The sequence below is a fragment of the Cornus florida genome, unplaced genomic scaffold, assembly GCF_030987335.1.
Source record: "Cornus florida cultivar Cherokee Brave unplaced genomic scaffold, ASM3098733v1 CherokeeBrave_3.0.0_Hap2_Chr11, whole genome shotgun sequence".
Classification (NCBI taxonomy): Eukaryota; Viridiplantae; Streptophyta; class Magnoliopsida; order Cornales; family Cornaceae; genus Cornus; species Cornus florida.
The window spans coordinates 96193083-96217675 of NW_026775581.1; the positions used below are offsets into that span (position 1 = coordinate 96193083).

Genomic DNA, 24593 nt, shown 5'->3' on the forward strand with positions numbered 1-24593 from the left:
ATTGTCGATTTCAATAAATATTATCTAATAAAGTCTTTTACGATAAAAGAATAATGTTATAATTATCATTAAATTTATGTGCAACTTTAATCACTATCTCGTTGGGTGTTGTTTATTTTAATGATTGTCACATTAATATTATCTTTTCCGTGACCAAATGAACTTATCTAATGAACATTAAATTAGGGTTAAAAAGAGCAACGGCAAACTACCAAAATTTATGAAAACCATCATGCATGATTGGTTCTATCAATTGATACTGTTGGAGCAATGGAGTGAAATCAACATTACTGTTTTTACTATTTGAACAAAGTGGTGATTTCCAAAATGACTATAAACCTAACATAAATTTTAACCACGAAAAGATGAACCTTTCGTATCCTCTATTTTACAAATTGGGCGGAAAAATTGAGAACAAATTTCCTAAAAACTTTAATTTCTAAAATAATACTACTTGATTATTTATTATCCTCCTCCAGCAATATAAAAGTTCACAAAATCAAGATTCACTTACTGAAATAATCAAACTTGATAAGCTCCAGTTTTGGACTTACTCTGCTTTTTGGAGGCTCTCATCCCGTGAGCACAAGTACAAATAAAACAAAACGTATAATTATGGTAAGACTAGAGCAACCATATAATAAGTGGCAAACATGAAACCAAGAGAGATACAGAGAGGGGATGGAGAAGGAAGATAAAATATTTCCAGGTTGGCAACCCAAATTCATGCATATATATATATATATACACACACACATACATATAAAACAAGGTAGCATGAGAAACAACAAAATCCCATTTTTGAACCCCAGTTTTTCTGGTCCCATCATTTCTTGATTATTCCCCACCTTTTTTTTAATGAGATATTTGCTGTACTTCAAATCTCAATGATGATAAATTGGACAGTTCATGAACTTCAATTTCAAGTTAATGGGTATCCATCAATCACAAGAAATATATACATAAACAAATGATTGAAAGAAAGATAGATAATTATCCTTTCACAAAATTGGATTATTCTTTCTTTAATTCAGTAATATTCTTCAGTAGCTGTTGTAGCTGGGGTTTCTTTATTTTTTAATTTTTGGGCACTGCCCACAGGCATAGATTCTCTCATTCAGTGTTGCAATTAAATCTAGAGCCCTCCAAAGCTGGGTGGCTCAGGAATACATGAATGTGCTCTGTTTTTTGCTGGTTTGATTCTCTCTGCTCATAGAAAGATTGCTTGCTTTTGTCATTGTCTTTATTACCTCTCTTTTTCATGGATGCCCTCTATGTCTCTTTTTGAGTTTCTAGGCGGTTTTCGGCACAATGTGCAGCTGGTATACACATACTACTTAGTGTTGCATATTCACATGTATTATTCCATTTTCAACCTACTTATTGGGTATAAATAGACCACCAATTTAGGTTTTTCTCATTGCAATCCCAGTTTTCAGTCAGTGTAGTAAGTGCTATAGACTTTCTCAGGCGGCGAAAATGAGCTATACAAATCCTTCTATGGGGGGTTCTGGTGAGTTATAATTTCCGTCTTTCAATCTCTATTTGCCCAATTTGTCTTTGCAATTGAATGTAAATTGGGATTAGTTTTGGGAATCTTTGGAATGGTATGGAAAGATTGGCAACAATTAATTATAAATGAATGATATGTGTAGTTAAGTTTCTTTTCTTCAAACTTTATATGGTTTTTGACCTATATGACTTCATTGTAGGTAGTAGAACAGCTAGAAGAGCACCTGAATTTGGGAGGACATATGTGGTGAGGCCTAAGGGGAAACACCAGGCCACAATAGTTTGGCTGCACGGCCTTGGTGATAACGGCTCGAGGTAGATTATTTATTTATTTATTATTTTCTCCTTTGCTAATTAATATCCTTTTTGGACATCTTAGTGACTTTAGTGGTTGTTCTTCTCAGCATAATTGTGATTATTAACCTGTGTTTCTTTCTACTTTTTGTTTCTTTCCTTCATCTTCTTTTTTAGTCTACTGTAATAATACCCTAAAGTTTTCAAGGAACACTTTTCCACCACCCTAGCTACCATGTTAAAACCCTCATTTGAAATTTCCAAATTTCTCTTCTTACCTTGAGGCACTGAGAACCTGAGTTTCATGCTACATGGAACAGTTCTTATAGTTTTTATTTTATTCCTAAATTCATCTTTGAGTCTTGACTATTCAAGATTAAACATCTATGAGACTACCACCCTGTTGCTTGTAATTTTTTCTGAACTCACTTGACATGACAGTGGGAGACTTGGGACTAATGGGCTTAGTTCTTTTTTTCCTCCATTTACTGTCCATTTCTGATTTACTGATAGCAGTTTTTTGTAGTTTTAGTTTTTTCTTTTCATGTTAGCTATTTATTTGTAATGAGTGGGTGGACTTCTTGTTTTTTTCTTCTGTCTTTTTTTTTTTTCAAAAAAAAAAAAGATAAAAAGCAAAAGATAGGGAATGGAATCAAAGAATGTCAATGTCTTTCCCTGTTCTATCTAGAGGTTTGTCTGATGTTAAATATTTTTGATGCTGAGTTGTGTTGTCTTTTTTGCTGAGATTCTCACTTTGATTGAGTTGATGGGAGAAAGAAGTGGCGCCGTGAAATTAAATAAACTTTATCATCATCATCATCACCATTCCCTTGTCTCATTCAATGCTGAGTTTAATTTAGGAAACCTTGAATTGGAAAAAGAATATATTCCAGATGCTTGATTTGGGACCACTATTTCACGAACTAGGTTCTCTTGCCAATTTAGCAAAGAGAGCCTGTCTTTTTAAAGTATATTTTAATGCATTCAAGTATATACATATTTTGTATAATTCATTTCTAAATCCCAGTGTGGCAAGCTGACAAATCCCCTACTTAAGGAAATTTTGGCTCTATTCTTGTAACTTTGGACACTTTGTGGACTATTATATTAGCATCTTTACAATTTGGTCCTTCACACTGTGTTCTCACCAACTGTTGTGGTTCCAAAATTAATTGGGTAGCATAATGAAGTGTATATTTATGGATTCTGAAATTTTAGGAGACAGTTATATGCATCTGCTGTAGGATTCTAATGTTCTGCAGATAAGAGTATCTGTTATTTAACCTCATGGACAATTTAAAGTGTTTTTATATACAAAGGCATGCCTCCTCACTTGGTGCTTGTTTCTTATTGCAGCTCATCCCAGCTCTTAGAAAGCCTTCCTCTTCCAAACGTAAGGATATGTTCCCCTTGATTTTTTTTTTTTGAGCTTATACACTCATAGGCATGTGCATACTGTTTTTTCATTTATGCATCTGCAGTTGGAATATAATTTCTATTTCACCATTTGGATCTTTCTAGGCTCTTCAGCACTTATTTGTTTTTGTCGAAATTCAATTATGCAGATTAAATGGATATGCCCAACTGCTCCTACTCGTCCAGTGACTCTACTTGGTGGATTTCCTTGCACTGCATGTAAGATAAAAACCAGATTTCTTTCGATGCTAGCTGTTATACTGATAGAAATCATCTAAATTGCTTTTCTGGTGCATGAATCATAGGGTTTGATGTAGGAGAGCTTTCTGAAGATGGTCCAGATGATTTTGAGGGTTTGGATGCTTCAGTAGCACATATTGCAAACTTGTTGTCCACGGAGCCCAGTGATGGTAGGTTTTTTTCCTCATTAGTATCCTGAAAACTGGTTACTTGCATAACCAATACCTTCCATGAGCTTGTTTTTGTTTCCTTACCATATTTTCCTTACTATATTAAAAGATTCGTAAACTTATATTGAAAATTCCACTACCACGGCAACTGTACTTTCACTAAAAGGTGAATCCAAAACATGCATCCCTGCTCCTGCAGTTTTTATTTTTCATCAACAATACATTAATTCGCCTTTCTTAGGCGAATGTAGTTCAGCTTAAATTCATTTTCAGATCTTGATACTGTTGCCTAAGACTAGCATGCAGTTTAATGGGTTAGGTTCCTTACATGGTTTCCTTATATACAAGTAACAGTTTAGCATGTGATACTTGTATGCTATCCTGTTGCATAGCGATTACATCCTACTGTAGTTTAGGCCATTATAAGTGGATGACAAAGCCATCTCTCAATAAAGTTCTCCTTTACCTTTTTACAGTTAAACTTGGTATTGGAGGCTTCAGTATGGGTGCTGCAACTGCCCTCTACTCTGCAACTTGTTTTGCCCAGGGAAAATATGGAAATGGCAACCCTTACCCTGTCAACTTAAGGGCCGTTGTTGGTCTAAGTGGCTGGCTTCCTGGTTCAAGGTATGGTTCTCAATCCACACAAACTAACGTGCATCCTCTTTCTCCTCCTTATATGCATAATGTTGTCTATGTAGTGGGAATGACTTGTATTAACCCTTTGCCTCAAAGTATGGATTCTACTGAGGAGATTGTTTATGCAAAATGATTTTGAAATACCTGAATTGATGGCTACCTCTAGCAAATTTTCAAATTTTTTTCAACCTTATATTCTTTGTTCTTAAATGGTCAGAAGTATGTCATAAGAATGTAGGTTCTGTACCATGTTATTTGTGTAGGATTCATAATTGGTGGGTCATGCAACAAACAAGGTGTTTATTAGATCAAGTATTCACATTCAAATATTCCCATGTTTATCAAATAACGGCTAGTATTATGCAGGAGCTTGAGGAACAAGATAGAAGCATCACATGAGGCTGCAAGGCGTGCTGCGTCCTTACCCATTTTGCTGTGTCATGGAACTAGTATGTATTTGACCTTTTAGATGCTGATGGTTTGCATATGCATAAAAGGTTCTTTACTATCGTGTTGGACAACTCTCAAGTAATATGGCATCAATCTCTAGCATAAGAACCCCTGCAGACTAAAAAGTATTCTTGAAGATCCTTCTGTACCTCTGTTTAGGAACCTAGTTTGTTCACTCTAGAAGATTATCTCAATAGTCTACAGAACATAGAACCAGGAAACCAAATCTACCATTCAAAACAAACTGCTATCGGAATGTAGATGACACTGATTCTATTATTATAACTTTCATTTCCTTATCTCAACTAATTAATACAGTTACATGAGTCCGTTTCTCACATCACTCTGCCCATGGCTGCATAGTTGTCATTAAAATACCTACGTGATAGACCTAGTGTTTCAGACTGGTGAACAGCCATAGGAATAAGATCATGCTGTGCTACACATGTTTCCGTTGTACAATCAGTGTTTTTCCATGCTTAGATGGTCTCTTAAATTAGAATAAGGCCATTGCACTTCGTTTGTATTCAGCATACATAAGTTTGTTAATTGAGTACAAGAATTGTTTCCTTGCTATTCACAGGTGATGAGGTGGTCCCTTCTAAATATGGAGATAAATCCGCCCACTTCTTGAGCTTAGCTGGATTTCGATACCTTACATTCAAAACCTATGATGGGTATGTGAATTGTTTTCTTCATTGACGAGAATTTAAAAACTTGTACACTTACAATGACCAAACTTCAGAGAGCATTTTTCATAAATGTTCGGTTTGATTGTGCAGGCTTGGTCATTACACAGTCCCTAAAGAGATGAACGAGGTCTGCAATTGGCTAAGTGCAAGGCTGGGGCTTGAGGGTCGCTCTTAATTTTCCTATTTGGAGCTAGCAAGGGTGAAAATGGAAACAAATAACGGTATACATGTAGATGTGGGTAGTAAGTGGATTTGGTTTTGTTGGGGAATATGGTATAGATGAATTAGACTTCCTAATATTCGTTTTGTCTTCTTGTCTGCCCTAAAATAAAGTTTCGGCTATGTCTCTCTTTATCTTGGCCAGTACTGTAGGCACCTAGGTGGTATTTGTTTTGGTCAAATCTACTAATTAAGTTATGAGCATTTTGGTATTCATTTTATGTGATGATCAATTTAGAGGCAATGCCCATGGCCTTCTGTTCTGTATCCGTGTGTGTGTGTGTATGTGTGCGTGCGCGAGTGTGCAGATGTCATTTTAATCTCAGGGTATATGATCTCTCAGATCAGGATTTGCAATGGCTTGTCAGAAACTAAAAGCAGATGAACCTAGTTTAGTATGCCTTTGGATGTAGTTGGGTGACAAAATCTTCTAACCAGCAAACATAAAATAGGAAGCATTCAGGATGCCAAAACTTCATAATATCATGATTAACAGAGACTGCTGGATTCAATCAATATTAAGTTGAAAGCAATGTGGGAAGTATACCATTACTGCTATTTGAAGTGGTATGTTAGATTATCCTCTTAAGGCAATGACAACCCGCCGATAACCCTCCCTCAGCCTTCCTAAAACTCAACTGATCAGTCACACTACAAGGCCAAAACAGCTTAGTTAGGGACACAGTGTGACAATGATGATGAATGTTTGGCCTTTTAATCCAGAGTCGACGTGGATTCTGGCGCGTCTGAGGACACAAACATACATCTGCTGAAAACGCATACAACTCAACATTCTGATATTTGTGATTCTACCATCAAAAGAAAGCTGATTTGAACAGTACTTGAAGCATATCATCATGTTGAACTTTGCAAAAACTTGACCACACCTTGATTCCGGTAAAATACAGCACCCCAAATGAGAAAAAAATAAAATAAAGGAAAAGAATTTCACTACACGTATTCGATAATGATAGCTTATTTTGATTTTTCCAGATGGTTGGTTGCAATATCTTTGAGCTTTTACGAGTTCACCGGTTTGCAAGATGCAATTAAGAGCAATGTTCCCACAAATAAACTTAGGAGACTTTTTAGCTAAGATCAAATAAACTTAAGTTTCGGCCCAATGGACTCTCATGGCACAAGTGAGCTAATTGACAAAAGAGGACTACTAAAATATGACGTGGCACAAGGGCCACATCAGAAAAATTCCCTTTCATTTTCTTTCTTTTCCTAAATTCTCTAAATACCATTTTTTTTTCTTTCGCACTTCCTTATTATCCAACAAACATGAAAATCATTTACAATCATTTATTTTTTTTTCACTGGTTGACAGATAAAAAACCCAATCAAACTCATTAGAGAGTAAGTATAGGAGTCTTCAAACCTTATTGGAACTCAAACTTTAATATTTTAAAGAGAAAACCCGAATCATACTCAACGTCTTTATTTCCTCATAGAAAGAAAAAGAGTTTGATGATTTGGGTCCAATATTTTGGATCAGATTTTGTCTCTTATTGTCCAAACCAATCGAAGAGGAAAGATAGTTTGCTTATGACTTCATTCAATTAAGAGAATAAGCTTGCGAGACTTCAATCCAATTGGCATTTATCCTTGTTCAAATGTGCTATTATAGAAATTCAAATTTGGATGGATATTTGAATCAACAATGCTATTTCGAATTTCAGACCTAATAGTTTAGGTGAGTATTTTTTTTACTTACTTTTAATGCATATAATAAGATCAAAGTTTTGATCACATATTCAAAGGAGAAATAATTATAATTCTATCCAAATTGAAATGGACAATAGTGTTATTCTAAGAAAAAATTCTAACATTAAACTCATACTAGTTTTTACACTATTAGTGGAATTTAGGAAAAAGATTATTCCTTATTTTATTAATTAATCCTAAAAATTACAAAATTCCGTGTACATTCCCTCAAAATTGATGAGTTTAAATATTCAGGATATTGTAATTGAAGAAAATATTCAACAAGTAAATTTAGATGGATTTGGATTGAATTTTTGCACCCCTCCTCTCTCTCTTCCTTTTGACTAGGCAACTCTTTTGAGATATGACTAACCATAAATGACATGCCATGTGTTAGCAGATGCATGAATTAGGGTGCTCATAGCGATATGAATGTGAGCATTAAGAAGTTATAAATTTCATTCTTGATCTCTTACATTTGATTAAGGTTTACATTTGATTTTACAAGAGAAGCAACGCAAGAAAATGGAAAGGCAAGCTCAGAATATCAGCTACAATGCTGGCCAAATGACTGGTCAAGCTCAGGTAATTTTGAAATTAAAGTGATGTAAATTTCTTGTAATCAATGTAATAACACACACATATATATACACACACACACACTCTTTCTATGTATATACAGGCGAACAGGGATCAAGTAGCGAACCAAGCTTCCAACACCCAAAACTCTGGGCAGGACACTAACTTTCTTCAACAGGTAACTCTATTCCAATTATTGTACATAGGGAAATGATTCTTTAGCCGAGCATTTCAATCAAAATGTCCGGTCAAAGTCATCCCATTTGTGGCATGCAACAGACTCCCCCACTATATTACATCTTCCATCTCACCGGTGAAATGACTTCGGTCACGTACTTTGTTGCATCTCACAAACTTTAGCCAAACATTTCAATCAAAATGCTCCATTAAAGTCATCCACATGTGAGATGCAACAAGTCCCCACTATATTGTGTCTGTTGCATCTCACGGACTTTAGCCGAGCATTTCAATCAAAATGCTTGGTCAAAGTCTTTCCTTATGGATGCAAAAGAATCCCCACTTTATTGCATTTCACGAATGAAATGACTTTAGCCACGCCCTTTGTTGCATTTCAATCAAAATGCTCGGTCAAAGTAATCCCATCTGCGGGAGAGTATTTTGGTTAAAATGTTGGGCCTACACAAGATGATTCATTCTATACATGTGTTGCAGACTGGGGAACAAGTTAAGAACATGGCACAAGGAGCTGCAACAATAGCACAAGGAGCGGTACAGGGAGCGACAAATGTGGCACAAGGTGCAGCAGCAGGAGCTGCAAACATTGCACAAGGGGCATCTCATGCAGTGAAGAACACTCTGGGAGTAAACACAGACACCACCAACACTAATCGCCCAACCAACCCAACCCTCAATTCTGACTGCCCAAACAACCCAACTACTAGGATTTGAACAACTTTTATTTGCTTAATTGTGCCATCTATCTTTTTGGGCTGGCCTTCCCGTGTCATTGTGACTTGCTTGTTACGGGCAGTTGTTATTTTTATTTCTTTATTTATTTATTTTTTTTGTGTATGAGGAATTGAAAAGTGTTATTGTTGTTATTTGATTATTAGATTTGTGGAGCTTTCATTCAAAAAAAATCATTTAGAGTCCAACAGTCGGACTCCCTATCAAGACTTTTATTTTTATTCATTTTCTTTGATGCCCGTTTGACCATACATGCATTTTTTCACACACACATTTCATGCTAAACGCAATGTTTATCAAATTTTATGGGGAAGGATCACGTGCATTGCAAATTTGCGAGAGATAAATTTGTTCTATTTATGACTATTACATCCTTTTTCCATGATCCTTTTACTGTTAGACTCGTATTTATCACAATTTCAGGGCAAAGCAGGAGTCATTTTCAGAGTATAATAATCATAAAATCCAATAAAATTATTACTTGCAACAGCAGGGACCAATTCACACTCATTATTAATGATCATTTGACAAAAGGAAATGATAATCACTTTTTGATTTATCAATGGGAGGTTAAAAAAAAAAAACAAAAAAAGAAAAACAAAAAAGTGATCAATGGGCCAATTCTAGTGTTTAGGGAGATGATAAATGCACTCCTTTATTGAGCATGCAAAAATCTTAAGATGACCTGCAAGCCAAACAATGCTTTATTGGAAATCAAATGTGAAACCAGAACCCTCTAACTTGTGTGCTGCGATCTCATCCAAACGCTCTTTCATCTCTTCTGTAAGACAATTCTTCCAATCTCCAACCTCACCCTTCCGGAAATACTTCTTGTTGTCAACCTGCACAGAAGAAAAAATCGAGTATTTTCCGGTCTTATTCACCTCCAATTCCTTCAGATTTTGAAAACTACACAATTCTATTGTCTTCTGCACCACACCCTCCCTCTCCTCATCTAAAGAGAAAGGGCAGCCCATGAACCTAGCCAATCTTTTGACATGAAAATGAGGGTCCTTCTTTAACTCCTCATATTTCAAGAACAGTACTCTCTCAGGCCATTTTAAGCTTGCCTTCCAATACCCTAAAACATGGTCCCAATAAGGGCCATTTTTGGATGTCCCTTGGCAAAACAACTCAAATGCCTTTTCTAGAGGGAAGTGTCCATTCTCCTTGGATTTCACATTGGCTAAGAAGTGCCATAAAGAAACGAACACATCTTTCGGGTCTCGGCATATGTAAACAAGTTTGCAGTTAGATGCTATTATGGATTCAGGAAGGGAAGTGTATGGCAGGTGTGTAGCTAGGAGAGGGAGTTCCGGATATCGGTTAGGTTTGTTTTGGTAAAGATCCACCTCCAAGTAAGGAACACATTCATGTGGTGTGGTGACAGACAAAGGATTTGATCTTGAATCATCCAAACAGGCTCGGTTCATGATGGCAAAACCTAAAGCCTTGAGCCATGTCGTGCCAGTTTTCGGGTGGCTGCATAAGATGATATCATGTGGCTGAGCCTGGAATTGTTGTTGAGCTAATACGATCCCTTCTAGGAACCTAGGAGTGTACCAATAGCCTTGATACTGGAAAAGATCAGTAAAGGCTGTCCATTCACTATTTCTTGGACATGTTGAGATGATTTCTTTGAATTTTTGTTGGATTTTTTGGGGCTCGGGACAGCTTTTGTAACTGAAGGAGGATTCAGGTAGAGAAAAATCCATAGTTGAGGTTTTGAAAGTGTTTTGTGTAATTGGTGATGTGAGAGAGCTAACTTTATATAAAGACGATAGAGAGGTTTCTTGTATGTGGAGTGAACAACAGATAGGAATTAAGCAGAACAATTAAGCACATTGATTGTTTGTGTTGTTACATGAATTTTCTAAAACTGTTTTTGAGTCTTATTTATGTGACTTAAATGATAAGATGAATATTAATTATGACGCCAAACGATGCTGTGTTGAGTGTTGGAAAACAGGAAATTTCAATGAGCTTGATGGTATGTTTGTGAGCATCCTTCAATTGTTGCCTTCAATTTCGAATGGAAGAAAATTTAATTTTAATTTTGAACCAAATTTTTTTAATTTAAAATTTAAGACGCTAATTTAGTGCTTCGAACAGTAATGATTTTTCACTTTGCTTGGCGGCTCATATGTAGATTTTTTTTTTTTTTCATGGAGTCTATACAGGTGGGAAAAAAACAAAGTACTCGTACTACTTGGGTATCCACAGATATGGGTAAAAAACCGAAAAATTTACTAATGGTCGGTAACCCAAAATAGCTCATTGATTGGGCCTTCATTTGGGCTATGAAAAGGCCAAAGCCCAAAGATAGTCCCCATAAAAACAATTAGTCTTGAAAACCATAGTCGGCCCGATAACTCTGTTTTCCAGCTGTACTCGTCGTTCTGTGTCTTGCTTTCTTGTTTTTATCATCTGTAACCTGAGAGGCGTCAGACTACACAACTTGTACGAAAGCTCCTCAAAGGTTCAGACATTTCTATGGCTGCACGTGAGTACTCTTTCTCTCTCCTTCTCTCCCTCTATATATGTATATATATGTATCTGTATGCTTAAATATAACTATCAATTATTTGATTCATCTTCTTAATTTGTTTCTTTGAGCAGCTATTTGGAAATTTTTGTAACTTGAATGGTGAATTAGGGTTTTTCTTCTCTGTTTCTTGTTACTATGATTCTTCGTTCTTTTGAATTTTAACCAATTACAAGAGTTATTTGCAAAATGTACATTGTGCATCTATACACACACAAATACATGGGTTTGTAATTGTAGATTATATTTAGTTGATTCAACGTAGTCATTGTGTTCTGGGTTCTTACTTCTTACATCAGGTGGTTTTGGAGTTTCAACTCTTAAAGTTTCCAACTTGGGATCTGTGAGTACCAAATTGGGTACACTACAGCAGTTGCATGTTCTGGGGACTCGAGTTCCGATTCGATATAATGGTTTGGTGATTTCTAAGAGGTTGAAGAAGGCATCAAATGGATGTCATTCTTTGTCTTGCAAATCCCAAAGTAAGTGCTTTCATATGTACTGTCACAATTCTGTTTTTATGGTCATGACCCACCCAATGGTTATATACTTATATCTGCTACCAAAGTTAAAATCTTTCTGGATCATTGAATAACTATAACTGGGTTGAATGAAAATGAGTATTTATGTCTACACATTGGGTAAAATTAATGTCAGTATTTATGTCTACACATTGGGTAAAATTAATGTCTTACGCCGAAACATTAAGAAGATTGATCAAGACCATATGCTAATACATATGTTTCTTTAAGGTACTTACATACAGCCTATAAGGCTATTTAGTTATTTTATGCCAGAATTTAGGAATGGTATTTGAATTGTATACTAATTGGATATGTTAAAAATTATTCGCTTGGTGAATTTATTTGTGTTCATTTGAATTTCAATCCATATATTAGAAATTTAGAAGTCAAAATAGCTTGCTAACTAGTTGTGGAAATGTATCGGTTTAAGATGGAACTGTTCTAGTTGACTAGTGATCCACAAAATCTTCATGAGACAGAATCAGGATTGCATGAAGTTACACGAAGTTCACTGCCTACAGAAGCTGTGATTATTTTAAGCTTCTGTATGTTGTATATAAAATTTCAAACAAAATGTTATTATTATTTACTCTTGTCTCTTGCATGTGAATTTTGACATCCATGGATTATTTGTACAGGTGTTAAAGTCACCTTTGTACTCTAAAGAATCAATGATTGAAAATCTAACCTAGAATATCAATTATTATGGTAAAAGTCACTTTTGTACTCTAGAAGGTAGCTCCCCACACCCCACAACCCCCCCCACAAAAAAAAAAAAAAAAGCTACTCATGAATTGATTTGGTTTAAAAAGATTTCTACTATAAGTTTGTTATTAGCAAGAGTTTTTATTTTATTTTAAAGTTCAAGCAAACACATACACGCCCACAATATTACCCCTAGCAAGGCCCGAACACTCAACTTCCCCTTTGGCGAAGAGAGATCATACAATCTAGGCTAATGTCCATTGGTGACCTTCAGGCAAGTTGCTACAGAAGATTGCTCTTAAAACATTGCAGATTGGATTCCTTAGGGTGAGGCATGGAACTTTACTTATTGGTTGTTAATAATTAGACTGCTACTTGAAGCTCAACAAATATGAAAAGATAGGTCCTATAGAAAATTTGTGCTCTGACTAATTTTGGCCTTTATGCGACCAAAATTGTAATTGTTCACTTCCATTTGATCCTAGGAAATTGTGAGAAGTTCTGCAGGATGTCTGTTTGAATACCACATCACCTAGTCCATTTCAGCAAACACAAATCAAAATTGATAGATGACAATGCAACTCTGGGCAGCCAAACTTGTCGTGCTGTTGGAATTATTTTTACTCCACAATTCACAATCTTGTGTGTTTGAAAATGACATTGATTGGTTCATTTTCCTCTATTTTTTATTTATAAGTATTCACTTTCCTCTCTCTCTCTCTCTCTCTCTATATATATATATATATATTTCCTGAATCGCTTTCCTCTATTTCCCTTTTCTGATATAATTATTTTGTGAAAAAGCTCCATGATGTGTTGTTTCTCAAAGAAGTTATCTTATATATATTCCTTTGATTGCTCTGTCCAGCTTATTTACTCGTCGTTTTTTTTTTTTTTAATTTATTTTTTATGACAAAACAGATGCTACAAATTTAGAAAATGATTCTGAAGAAGTGAAATCATCAGATACTACAAGCCAGCTGATTCCGAACTCGGCGGTGGTGAGCTTCTGGCTATGTTTACATAATGTTACTGCCTGATCCCCTTTTTTGTAATAGTTGCCTTAAAAAGTAAGTATTTTTCGATTTAAAGTAGTTGCGCAACATATTTACACCACATGAGGATTTACCCATCACAGACATGCACAGAGGAAGAGAAAGAACTTCACATATCCCTTTGCCGCTAAATCCAGAAAGAAGATCAGGCCTTATTCCTTTTTGACTCCATTTCATAAAACTATTTCTCGAGCAACACAGCCGATAATCCATTGAAGGGATTGTCTGAATAAGGGAATAGTAAGCATTAGCCACTTTAATGTCTGCCACAGTGATATAATATCTTTTCAAGGAAAAATGTGAGAACCTGCGGTGACGAATAAGGAGATCTTTCCCTATTGATATATCGGTTGAAAAAATCATAGGCAAAATACTTGGATCAACTGGTAATAATGTGGAGAAGAACCAAAACAGAATGGTTCCACCTACTTAAAACTAAGAGGGGATGCTGCCTACTACTGAAATCCTGCTTTTTGCAACATTTGTGCTCTTCTATGCAAGAAGACTTAGGAAGAACAAAGTGGGGTAGGGTGGAGAGTGATTATTTCCTTTAACATCGTATTTGAAATTTTATACAAGATCAACCATTGTTATTAGTTCTTTGTTTTCAGTTTCATGTTTGAAATCTTGGTTCTAAATCAACCATTTTATTTATCTTACGCATAATGCCTGTACCTGATTATCTAATTTTATATATAAGACATGCAATTCAATGCAATTATAGGGATCTCAGTTCTAAAAACTAATATAGTAGTCAAATCATTCTAAAATTTATCCTAACCTATACCGTAACATAGAGGGACTAAATTTGACTTCTTAAAGTTTCTAATTTGAGGAAATAAAGCCCTTTAACTTCTTGAGAACAAAAAAGGAAAATGAAAATAATTCAATAATTACTACAAGTAGAAGATTGTAGTAACAAGCACCCATTTCCTCAATCATTACTTCATTTTTTATATTTTTGTATAAGTAACGTCCATTTCTTCATCACATGAGGTGCTTTATGTGACATAAATGTATATCTCCTCTGTACGTAGTGTTCGCCCTTTCTTGCTCTGAATTTTGTACTAAACATTAAATCAAATACAAAATTGGATTTTACTCATATTCATTCTTGATAAATTGTTGTACCTTGTTCCCGAAACTTTACTGGAATTTCATCATTATTCTTGAATGTGTTAATCGTTCACAATATCTGCCCTCTTTCTCTCGATGTTGAAATGTATCCCTATGTCCAAAGTTGTAATGATCTGAGATTAGTACTTCTTTATGTTTTGTACCGGAGAGGCTGCCAAAAGTTTGTTCACAACTAGGATTAAATGTTGTTGCATGCATGTTTTGACATGGATGCATAACTAGGGGTGCAAATGAATTGAGCCGAGCCACGCCAAGCTTTGAGATGTTCGTGCTTAACTTGCCAAGCTCGGAACTTGTGCAAGCATGCCCTAGCCAAGATAGAGCTCAGTTTGGCATTATTCAGCCAAGCTCGGGCTCTGATTGCAAATAGCGTTTACAAATTAGTGGTTTATTGTGAACTAAATTTTGGTAGAATGTCGTCTGACATGCTCGATGGAAGTGAGGGAGTAGTCGTGATGATGGCAGGGAGATAGAGAGAGAGAGAGAGAGAGGGGATGCGTCTAGGAAGCACAGACACGCCAAAATTGGCGAAGAATCCATGTCTGACACGTGTCGGACACCGACATGCGTCAGACACGCCCCGACACTTGTCTGACACACCAAAAAATGTGTCTGGAATTTTTAATTTTTTTTAATTTTCTAACACGGCACGGACACTCCGCGGACACGCGTCCGACACGCCAGGGGTGTGTGTCCGACACTGGTGTCTTATTTTCGGGGGTCTAAAATATAAATTTTGAAAGAAAATTGGGTTAAAGTATAAATTTGTGAAGTTATTTAACAACTTTTACTCACTTATGTGGTCAGTACGTAATAATTTTAAACTTGTAAGGTTAATATGCAATTTTAGACAAAACAAATAGATATTTAAGGGCTAGTCATTACTCTATTACAGTAGATGAGTTATGATTTGTGTATTTTTTTCATTATGAGGTTGATGAAAAATAGTAACACTCGATAATTTTTAAAGTACTACATCATATATATATGTAATATATATATACTATTTGCCGTGTCCCTGTCCTAATTTTTTTTGGATTTGCCGTGTCCGTGTCATGTCATATCCGTGTCCGTGCTTCTTAGATGCGTTGTCTATTATAAGAGATATTTTGTTTGAAAAATCTAGCCCATTTGGATGAGGAAAAGAATTAGGATGTTTAGACAAAACATTATATGCAAAGGGCATGTTTGGCTGGATGAAATGATAAAGCCATGTTTGAGTGGACACAACCTTAAGGCATGTTTGATTTAAAAAAAATTGCAGACATGTTTGATAAGCCATGCCTAAATGATCCGTGCTCGGTATTGCTCAGGCTCGGATCGTTTAGTAAATGAGCTTCAATGTTAGGGTCTAGCTTGGTTCATTTACAAAAAGAATGAGCTTGAATGAACCTGCAGACGAGCCGAGTTCATTTGTAGCCCTTGCATACACTGATATGCATTATATGAAAGTTTAGAAAAATTATCTCACTCAGATCTTGTTTGCAGGTTGAATCTCTTCTCACACAAATATGTGATACTTCAATTGCGGAGTTTGAATTGAAGGTGAGAAGTCTCAAAATTCTTTTTCACTTTTCGTTGGAGTCAAATTCTTCTTGGAACTTGATTAGAACTTCAGTACTGGTGTTCTTGTTACCAGATTTAGTAGATTAAGGAGTCCTGACTTTTCTTTTCGTTTTTTTGAATCATTTCTCTCTCATTGTCAGCTTGGTGGATTTCGGCTGTATGTGACAAGGGACTTAACTACGAAAAATATACCTTCACCACCTCCAGTTTCTCCTCCCGTCAATGTTAATACAACTGTTCAGACACCTGAACTAAACGGGTCAGTCTCTACGCCTTCGTTAGCCATCACCAAACATGGTCATTCTTTAGGTGGCATTCAAACATTTCTTGATGAATCTACAGATGAAGGCTTGGTGATACTTCAGTCTCCTAAGGTGAAAATACAAGATAACATTCTTCAATTTAGTTTCATTTCTAAAAAATTTGGTCACTAATCTGGGTAAGAAGTGCAGGTTGGATATTTTAGGAGATCCCGAACCATAAAGGGGAAGCGTGCCCCGCCATCATGCAAAGAGGTATCCACTTTGACTTTTTTTTTTTTTTTTTTTTTTTTTGCATTTATCTTTATTGTAGATTATTGACTTAATTTCTGTGAAATTAAACGTGTTAGGAAACATATAGAAATTAATTTATTTATATTGTCTGTAGACTGTAATAGTATTGGAAATAAATTTCTTACTATTATATTTTGGTTTTTGTTCTTTCTTCTGAGACATTTAACATAATTTCTTTTTGTTTCACACATTTCTCTGAGATAAGATTATGTAAGGGATTGAAAAATAATGATTTTGCTATCATGTTTAGTGATGAATATGTTTCTATTCACTATGAAATCTTTGCTTTCCCATCCGAAGATTCCCATTGCGGAACCATTGGTACTCATGTTTTTGAAAAGAAAATAAAAACTCTTCATGTTTAATTAGGTTTATTTTATCTTTTTATTTATTATTTTTTTTAATAAGGTAAAATTGCATTAAAAAAGTGATCAGAGAGGAGTGAACTCAAAAGAACAATTGCGGAAAGGAATATATTTATGTATCTCTATGATCTCAAGCTATCTATTTCCCTTGAAGCACTCTCTATTCCCCTTGTTGGATTGCCATTCTGCTCGTGTGCTGTAACTCCCTCCTCCCTCGTTCTTAGAACTCTGTCTGCAAATTCTTCGCACGTCCCCTTCTTCATTCCTAGGAAGGTAGAGGAAGAAGGTTGATTGGGCTGAAACAATCTTACCTTACGCATTTGGCCATTAATTTGTTGTTGGTCTGCATCCTCCCTCCCCTGAGCGCATTTGGGTTCATTGCGATCGTAGGTTGTTTCATAGGCTCCTGTTGCCCTTCTCATCCTAAGACATTTTTGAGGATTTCAGATTTTTAGTAGATTTACCCAGCCCAAAACTGTTTGGCCAACCCGATTTAGCCCAAGGTCGCTTCTTCAGTAGCTGAGTTAACTCGGTTAAACTCTCCCTTCTTGGCATGCTCGAACTGTCCCACAGCTGTCAGGCTCAATCCCTTCTCCAATACCATTCAACCTAACTCCATTTGACCTATTTAAGCAAGCCCATTATCTTTTAACTAATGTAGCCAGTCACTACTTGGCCTATGCAAATCAGCCCACCTCCCTTAGGGTGGTTTTTTCTTCTCACACCCGTTTCCTGCTCGTGTGCGCCCTCACCCCCGCCACCGCCACCACCACACACATACACCCACACCTCCAAATTCAAATTTATCTCCAGCTGGATGACATTGCTTTGGATAAGTCTCTCCCTTCCTCACGTGTCCATCCTTATCCTCCATCAGATAAGCTCACCCCAAACATGTGAAGTTCACTTCGTCTTCTACCTACCACCACCCGCCTATTCTGCAACTCGTTTTACACTCGTTTCTTTGCTGCTATCTTTTTTCCTCATCTTTCACTGGTCATCCTTCAGCACCAAATCCCTTTCATCCCTTCTGATAAGGCTAGCCATCATTGAACTAGCTTGAGAATTTTTTCTTCCATCATTGCATCTTTACAACAGAATTGATCATCTCGACAGCCAGAATTGACTCACCCTCCTTCACCATAATGATTATTTTCTCCTCATCCACCCTATTGTTGATCTCCATGCCCAGAAAACCTCCACATACATCATCGACAACCACACCCAGTGTGTGGAATCATAGATGCAACGCAGCCTTCTCTCCTTCTTCTTCCTCATCACACCAGAACAACCCACTTTGAAGGATCACATATTCAAGAGTAAATTTGCTTCTCCCACTTTCTTTTTCCCTCCATCGACACCCCAATTGCTTTTGAATGAGAAGGTAGTTTAGAGTTAGTCCGGCAGTGGTGACACCCAAACCCCACAAGTAATCCTTTATGCTTTGGTTGCCCATGTTTTGATTTGTTCTTTGCTACCCACGTCCCTGTCAAACTGATCATTAAGATCTTCTTGTCATTTCCAAACTCCTCTCTCATCCACCTCAGAAGAGTGTCCTCTGCTCGATGTTGAAACCCTAACCTCCACTCCTTAGAGAGGCAGGATAGTCTCGTCACCTCCATGAAGGACTGAGAGAAGCTCATCTCAACATGATTTCTCCTTTTTCTTTGAGAAGCATGTTAATCATCAACATATTTCTTCCAATTTTAAAGGTATAAAAGAAATCTTCTCCAGAATAAAATGCATTACAGATCGTTTTATATGATCCAGGAAGTCCTTGATTCATAATTTCCTATATGACTTCTTTATGGTCTTTTGTTTATTTTCAATCAGAAAGTTAGAAACCGTCAATTCTATTTTCAGTTGTTCCTGTACCAGTTTCCCTTTTTTAACATTAACTTTACTCTACGGATTCCTACTTTTTTGCAGTTTTAATCAAGGTTTTAGGTCGCAGTTGCTAATGTGATTGTGGGGGTGTAACATGGATTATGTAATGATGATATCAGCTGCTTGGTGTCAATGATAAAATTTGTTCAAAACGAACTGATATTCAACTTCTTAACTCCTGAAAATAATAAACCATGTATTTTATGAATTTTAATAACATATTCAAAGGTGATACGAGTAATGACATGTAAATTAAATTTTAAGGAGCTTTCAACAGTAGGTGTGCTGATTTGTTCTTGTACTAAATTATAAATTTACAGTTACAAATGCATATCGAAACAAAAATCAACACGACAAATTGAAAAGAAAAAAAAAAGTCATATACGCTAGTAACTTGGAAGATGGAAATGAATATACCTGTAGTAGGCTGTACAGTAATATATTTACAGTACCAAGAATTTATTTTTTTCTGATTTATTATTAATTTTTTTTTCTAATTTTCTGAACTTGTAAATTTTAGTGGGTTCTATTCTGAACTCAAAATTTAATTTACTTTTTAATCCAAAACAATTTCCAGTTTCCGAATATGTTTGTACTCTTGGTTTTTTTTTTTTTAATGATCTTTCAATATTTTTAATGAATTTTATTAATGTTCTGATTTCTTTTTTTTTTTTTTTATCACTTTCTTATTTACATTTCTTGTGCAAAACAAATATATATATATATATATATACACTAATATATGCATACTATGAAGTATGTTTAAATTATGCACATATGTTAGTAGTTTACTAAAACATGCCATTATTAATCTAGAGTTGTGAATCCTTGAAACATAAATTTATGGGGAAAAACTCGTTTTTTTTTTTTTTCTCCTTTTTTTTATTTATTTTTTTTTTTTTTGTGTGTGTGTGTGATTCATAGATCCGAAGTTTGGTAGGGTGGTGGTTTGGCTTTCTTTATTTTGGTATTGAGAGTTGGGGGAAAGAATTAAGGGAAACTGAAAATGGGGGTTTTAGACCCAAGGCCAAAAATCATGTGCTACTTGGTTGAGTCAAGCTGAGACCACAAAGTTTCAACCGAGTCATGGCGCCATGCTAAGACAACCATGATTTTTATTTTGGTCGAGATATCGGCCTGTCTCCGTCTCAACATTGGCCAACTCTTAGATGACTTGACTGCCTTGGTTGAGTTGGGCCGAGTTTTAAAACCTTACTTTTAATCTAGGACCGGTAGTCCTTTATTCTGTTTTATTTAATTTATAAATAATGGAGTCGAATGCTTTGGTGTTCTCGGGTTCAAAGCCTACCCACAAGCTAAAAGTGTTAATAATATATTTTCCTGGCAGCTAACTTTTGCATGTTGCTCTTTTTGTAAATTTGGCTGGGATTAAGTTGGATTATGCTGTTTACCATCACGATTTGGATTATGCTATTACCATCAACCCACAGTCTGCTCGGTTCATTTGAAATCAAAGTCCCATTAGTTCATCTACATGCTTCTAAACATGAAGTTAATGTGGGCAATATTGTAACACCATCTTGTTTTAACATGAGAAATCTATCACCTCTTTGATACTATCTGGTATTCCCTAACAGAAACAAATAGTGAAGGAGGGGCAAGTGCTTTGTTACATCGAACAGCTTGGTGGAGAAATCCCAGTTGAGGTTTGAGTCCTGACTTCATCTGCCTGTGTATATGCACATTTTTCTGAATGTGTTTCATGTTAAATAAGAATAAAATGAATTTTATTATTCAGCTATTCTCTTTGCATATTGGTTTTCATCTTATTTGTAAAGCACATTCATTCCCAAATAGTTATGATAGTAAGTGCTGAATTTTTTCAACCATCATTTTGCAGTCTGACATATCTGGAGAGGTTATCAAGATACTACGAAAGGATGGTGGTATGATTTGCTATCTTTCATGACTTTTCTATTTCTCATGTAACATGTCCTCATTTGATCTATTTCACTCAACAGATCCTGTTGGCTATGGTGACGCTCTTATTGCAATCCTTCCTTCGTTTCCTGGGATAAAGAAGCTTCAGTAGATGGTTTTGTTTCATTTTGTTTCTTTTACCAACCTAAATTTTGGTGTTTAGCAAATGTTTGTCTTGGCCTAAGTAGTTTGGAAAAGGTTTTGTTGAATTGTTGAGTTGAGCAAATGTTCATATCCGACTCTAAATGAAAAGGACAGGATTATGTTGGCCTATCTGCAAATTTATGTTTTGTAATTACCTGTTCTAGTTTCTATTTCAAAGCTTGGGACCGAAAACTTTCTTTTTATGTGGCATAAAGCTTATTATTACTATTACTTGCACGTCTTGACCAGTCATGGCATTGAACTGCAGTTGCATATCTGTGTTTTTAGTAGCACATATTGGCTATTATTTGTTGACACTCTGGGTCTTCATGACGTCGAATAATGCCTGCTAGAGTAAGCATAGATCTGGACTCGAGAACCAGCAAGCGAACACAGAGTCTTCATCCACCCACTCGCACTGTTTTGAGAAGGTGAAACGTTGAAACCGAAGAAGGGCCATAAACAAATGTTTTCTGAGCATTTGAATGTTCAACTACTTGAACAAATAATGAAGGTGGTCTTTAGTTAGAATTGGTCATATGAATTTGAAGTCCTATACAGATGCAAAGGGATTGTGCCACTTACAAAACTCAGAATGTTGAGACTTGGTGAAATAGTGTTACCTAGAGAAGTAAATTAACAATTGTTTGCAACATCACTCCCCGAATGCGCCAGAACTTCTTCTGCTCTTCTCTATTTATAAAGAAACCCACTCCATCAATAACATTTGATATAAAAGTACCATGTCCAAGTTTGTGGCTTCTCAGCCACACTTTGATATTTGAAATGTGGCTGCCAAAATTTGCACAATAAGGTGCAGGAGAGAGAGGTGTAGGCTGAAGCTTGTAAATAGCAGTTGCTAACCCACAGAAATGAGCTGATTTTTGAGCCACCAATGTTGCCAAATCTCCACTTTGGCCAAAAAATCTGACTAGCCAACCAAAATTGTCGTTCAACTAAACTGATTTGAAAAAACTGAGTTACATATATAAATATCAAATTAGTTTAACTCTTCATAAAGTGATTCGACAAATCTAAGTTATATATAATTACATAAATATATTGTGAGCAAGCAAACTCCATATAAAGCAACAGAGCCAAAAATATGGATTAAATGAACTAAAGTTTTATGCAAAACTTCAAAAGAAACAAGTAAGTAAGAGTGTGTAGAGAGCTAGAAAGGGTTGATAAAATAAAGAAGGGTGGTAGCGTTGATAAAAATTAAAGATTGAAAGAAGAAACTAAGAATGAAACAATACAAGGATATACGTGGTTCAGTCATTTGGACTCCAACCACGGCACACAAAGTTCAAAGGGCTAATCCATGGTACACAAAACATAATAAGATAACATAAGTACAATAAAAAAAATAAAAAAATAAAAAAAATTAAAGAAAAGGTTCAAAATAGGCTTTGCCCATGAACCCGAATCTAAATATTTTTTGGATTAGGCAGCTTTATCTCTCTCTTACCTGTATTACACATATTCACCATAATTGATCCTTTTTAAAAATATATGTAGCTTAATCTTAACCGTCCATTCTTGCATCTAAAATATCTCATCAAATCCTCTATGTTGGGGATAATTAACTCCTTCCAACCCACTCAACGGTCGGATGTTATTGAGAGTTAAATCCCTCATTCATCACACACAGCGAAAGCATCATCACATCACATTAACACAAACATATATAGAGATAACAATCATACACATCAATGCACAACACAATATTTTACATGGTTCACCCAACTCTAGGGTTACGTCCATGGGAGAGAGATATTTCACTATTATGAATCAAGGAAGAGAATATACAACAACATGTCAAAACCCCACTCACTCACTTACCATCTCTTATGAGGCAACATGTATATACTCGGAAATTACATATACTCTCCCCTCTCCTCACAACACTCACCCTTAAACCCCTTACATCTTTTCTCTCTTCTCTCTCACCCTCTAAACCCCTCATACCCATCTCTATTTATAGAGTCTTCAAAACCCAATTCCTTGTTGGATAGTATTCCTCAAATCCAATTCCTTGTTGGACAAGAATCAACTTACCTACAAGGAGTTACCATATCCATCTTCAACTCTAAAATAGCAGGTATAACTTCTTTCCCAAATCTTTAGCCTTTTTTCCCAAGTCTTCTGGATTCCAAAACCAATCAGGAAACTGTTTCTCGCAGCTTCCAAAACGAAAAAGGAAACTAATTTTCTGCGCACAAAATTTGAGCCACAAACCCAACAATCTCCACCTTGGCTTAAAATTCAATCTTCACGTGCTTCTCCATAGCTTCACCTTAAATAAGGATCTCTTCATAACTCCACCTCAACTGAAGATTTCTCCACCTCAAATAAAGCACTATGATGAACTTGAGAAATACTCTAACAATCTCCACCTTTTCTCAAATTCATCATTCTTAATTTGTTTTCTATCTCTCTATCCATCTCATTGGTGTTCAATTGCTCACGCATAGTAACCTACCAATCTTCAAACTCATCTTCATCAATTGCTTTTCTGGATTAAAGCAACAAACCTCTTATCTTTACTCATTATATTCCCCTTTGTTCTTTATCGGGCTTAGAGCAAACCCCTTCATTCTTCACACCCATTGGCCCATCTTAAGAACTAGCACCCACTCTTGACTTGTCCTCAAAACTTCTTCCTCGTGGGCTTCACCTCTATCACCTTTGCCCCATCTTGAAAAACGAATATCATCTGGCTTGTCACAAGACTTGTTCCTCATAGGTTTCACGCCACCACCTTCTTCATACCTTCATTGCATCATTAACTTTGATTGAATCTTTATAGCACCTCGCGATCATCCTCTGCTCTGAAAAACTTCACACTAATTTTCTACACTGATCTTCAAGACCAATCACAGGCTTTGACCCACCATCTGCTCTGATACCAGTTGTTAGGGATAATTAACTCCCTCCAACCCACTCAACGGTCGGCTGTTGTTGAGAGTTAAATCCCTCCTTCATCACACACAGCGGAAGTAACATCACATCATATTAACATAAGCATATATAGAGATAACAATCATACACATCCACGCACAACACAATATTTTACATAGTTCACCCAACTCTAGGGTTACGTCCATGGGAGAGAGAGATTTCACTATTATGAATCAAGGAAGAGAATATACAACCATATGTCAAAACCCCTACTCACTTACTCATCATCTCTTATGAGGCTAAATGTATACACTCGGGAATTACATATACTCTCCCCTCTCCTCACAACACTCACCCTTAAACCCCTTACATCTTTTCTCTCTTCTATCTCACTCTCTAAACCCCTCATACCCATCTC

The 24593-nt window shown here is 36.0% G+C and overlaps 4 protein-coding genes across 6 annotated transcripts; 3 read left to right on the forward strand and 1 right to left on the reverse strand.

Moving 5' to 3' along the window:
* The first annotated feature begins 666 nt into the window (after positions 1 to 666).
* Positions 667 to 5876, forward strand: LOC132284248 (uncharacterized). Of its 3 annotated transcripts, none has more exons than XM_059786333.1 (9): positions 667 to 709; positions 1713 to 1827; positions 3163 to 3199; positions 3372 to 3441; positions 3528 to 3632; positions 4109 to 4259; positions 4638 to 4720; positions 5305 to 5398; positions 5504 to 5876. In XM_059786333.1, exons 1-9 carry the CDS (start codon positions 682 to 684, stop codon positions 5586 to 5588), a joined length of 768 nt encoding a protein of 255 aa, XP_059642316.1. In that variant the 5' UTR covers positions 667 to 681; the 3' UTR covers positions 5589 to 5876. The 3 variants fall into 3 exon arrangements, with proteins under 3 accessions (XP_059642316.1, XP_059642315.1, XP_059642317.1); XM_059786332.1 differs by lacking the exon at positions 667 to 709 and adding an exon at positions 957 to 1513; XM_059786334.1 differs by lacking the exons at positions 667 to 709; positions 1713 to 1827 and adding an exon at positions 2879 to 3046.
* Positions 5877 to 7836: 1960 nt separating this feature from the next.
* On the forward strand, positions 7837 to 8901 carry LOC132286048 (uncharacterized). Its single transcript, XM_059788302.1, has 3 exons — positions 7837 to 7927; positions 8025 to 8099; positions 8594 to 8901. Exons 1-3 carry the CDS (start codon positions 7868 to 7870, stop codon positions 8828 to 8830), a joined length of 372 nt encoding a protein of 123 aa, XP_059644285.1. The 5' UTR covers positions 7837 to 7867; the 3' UTR covers positions 8831 to 8901.
* A 619-nt stretch (positions 8902 to 9520) lies between these two features.
* On the reverse strand, positions 9521 to 10563 carry LOC132281607 (flavonol sulfotransferase-like). Its single transcript, XM_059783299.1, has one exon. The coding sequence runs from the start codon at positions 10561 to 10563 to the stop codon at positions 9553 to 9555; it is 1011 nt and encodes a 336-aa protein (XP_059639282.1). The 3' UTR covers positions 9521 to 9552.
* Positions 10564 to 11241: 678 nt separating this feature from the next.
* On the forward strand, positions 11242 to 21502 carry LOC132284674 (uncharacterized). Its single transcript, XM_059786799.1, has 9 exons — positions 11242 to 11351; positions 11693 to 11875; positions 13544 to 13623; positions 16303 to 16359; positions 16521 to 16754; positions 16833 to 16895; positions 20785 to 20853; positions 21048 to 21093; positions 21169 to 21502. The coding sequence occupies exons 1-9, from the start codon at positions 11342 to 11344 to the stop codon at positions 21237 to 21239; spliced, it is 813 nt and encodes a 270-aa protein (XP_059642782.1). The 5' UTR covers positions 11242 to 11341; the 3' UTR covers positions 21240 to 21502.
* The last annotated feature ends 3091 nt before the right edge of the window (positions 21503 to 24593 follow it).

What these genes read in the sequence shown, in the direction of transcription:
- LOC132286048 (XM_059788302.1), top strand. Translation starts at nt 7,868, where the DNA reads ATGGAAAGGCAAGCTCAGAATATCAGCTACAATGCTGGCCAAATGACT. An exon ending in AAATGACTGGTCAAGCTCAG is followed by an intron (nt 7,928 to 8,024) that starts GTAATTTTGAAA and finishes ATGTATATACAG; the next exon opens with GCGAACAGGGATCAAGTAGC. An exon ending in ACACTAACTTTCTTCAACAG is followed by an intron (nt 8,100 to 8,593) that starts GTAACTCTATTC and finishes CATGTGTTGCAG; the next exon opens with ACTGGGGAACAAGTTAAGAA.
- LOC132281607 (XM_059783299.1), bottom strand. Translation starts at nt 10,563, where the DNA reads ATGGATTTTTCTCTACCTGAATCCTCCTTCAGTTACAAAAGCTGTCCC.
- LOC132284674 (XM_059786799.1), top strand. An exon ending in TTTGTCTTGCAAATCCCAAA is followed by an intron (nt 11,876 to 13,543) that starts GTAAGTGCTTTC and finishes ATGACAAAACAG; the next exon opens with ATGCTACAAATTTAGAAAAT. An exon ending in GTGGAGAAATCCCAGTTGAG is followed by an intron (nt 20,854 to 21,047) that starts GTTTGAGTCCTG and finishes ATCATTTTGCAG; the next exon opens with TCTGACATATCTGGAGAGGT.
- LOC132284248 (XM_059786332.1), top strand. Translation starts at nt 1,480, where the DNA reads ATGAGCTATACAAATCCTTCTATGGGGGGTTCTG. An exon ending in GTCCACGGAGCCCAGTGATG is followed by an intron (nt 3,633 to 4,108) that starts GTAGGTTTTTTT and finishes ACCTTTTTACAG; the next exon opens with TTAAACTTGGTATTGGAGGC. An exon ending in ACATTCAAAACCTATGATGG is followed by an intron (nt 5,399 to 5,503) that starts GTATGTGAATTG and finishes TTGATTGTGCAG; the next exon opens with GCTTGGTCATTACACAGTCC.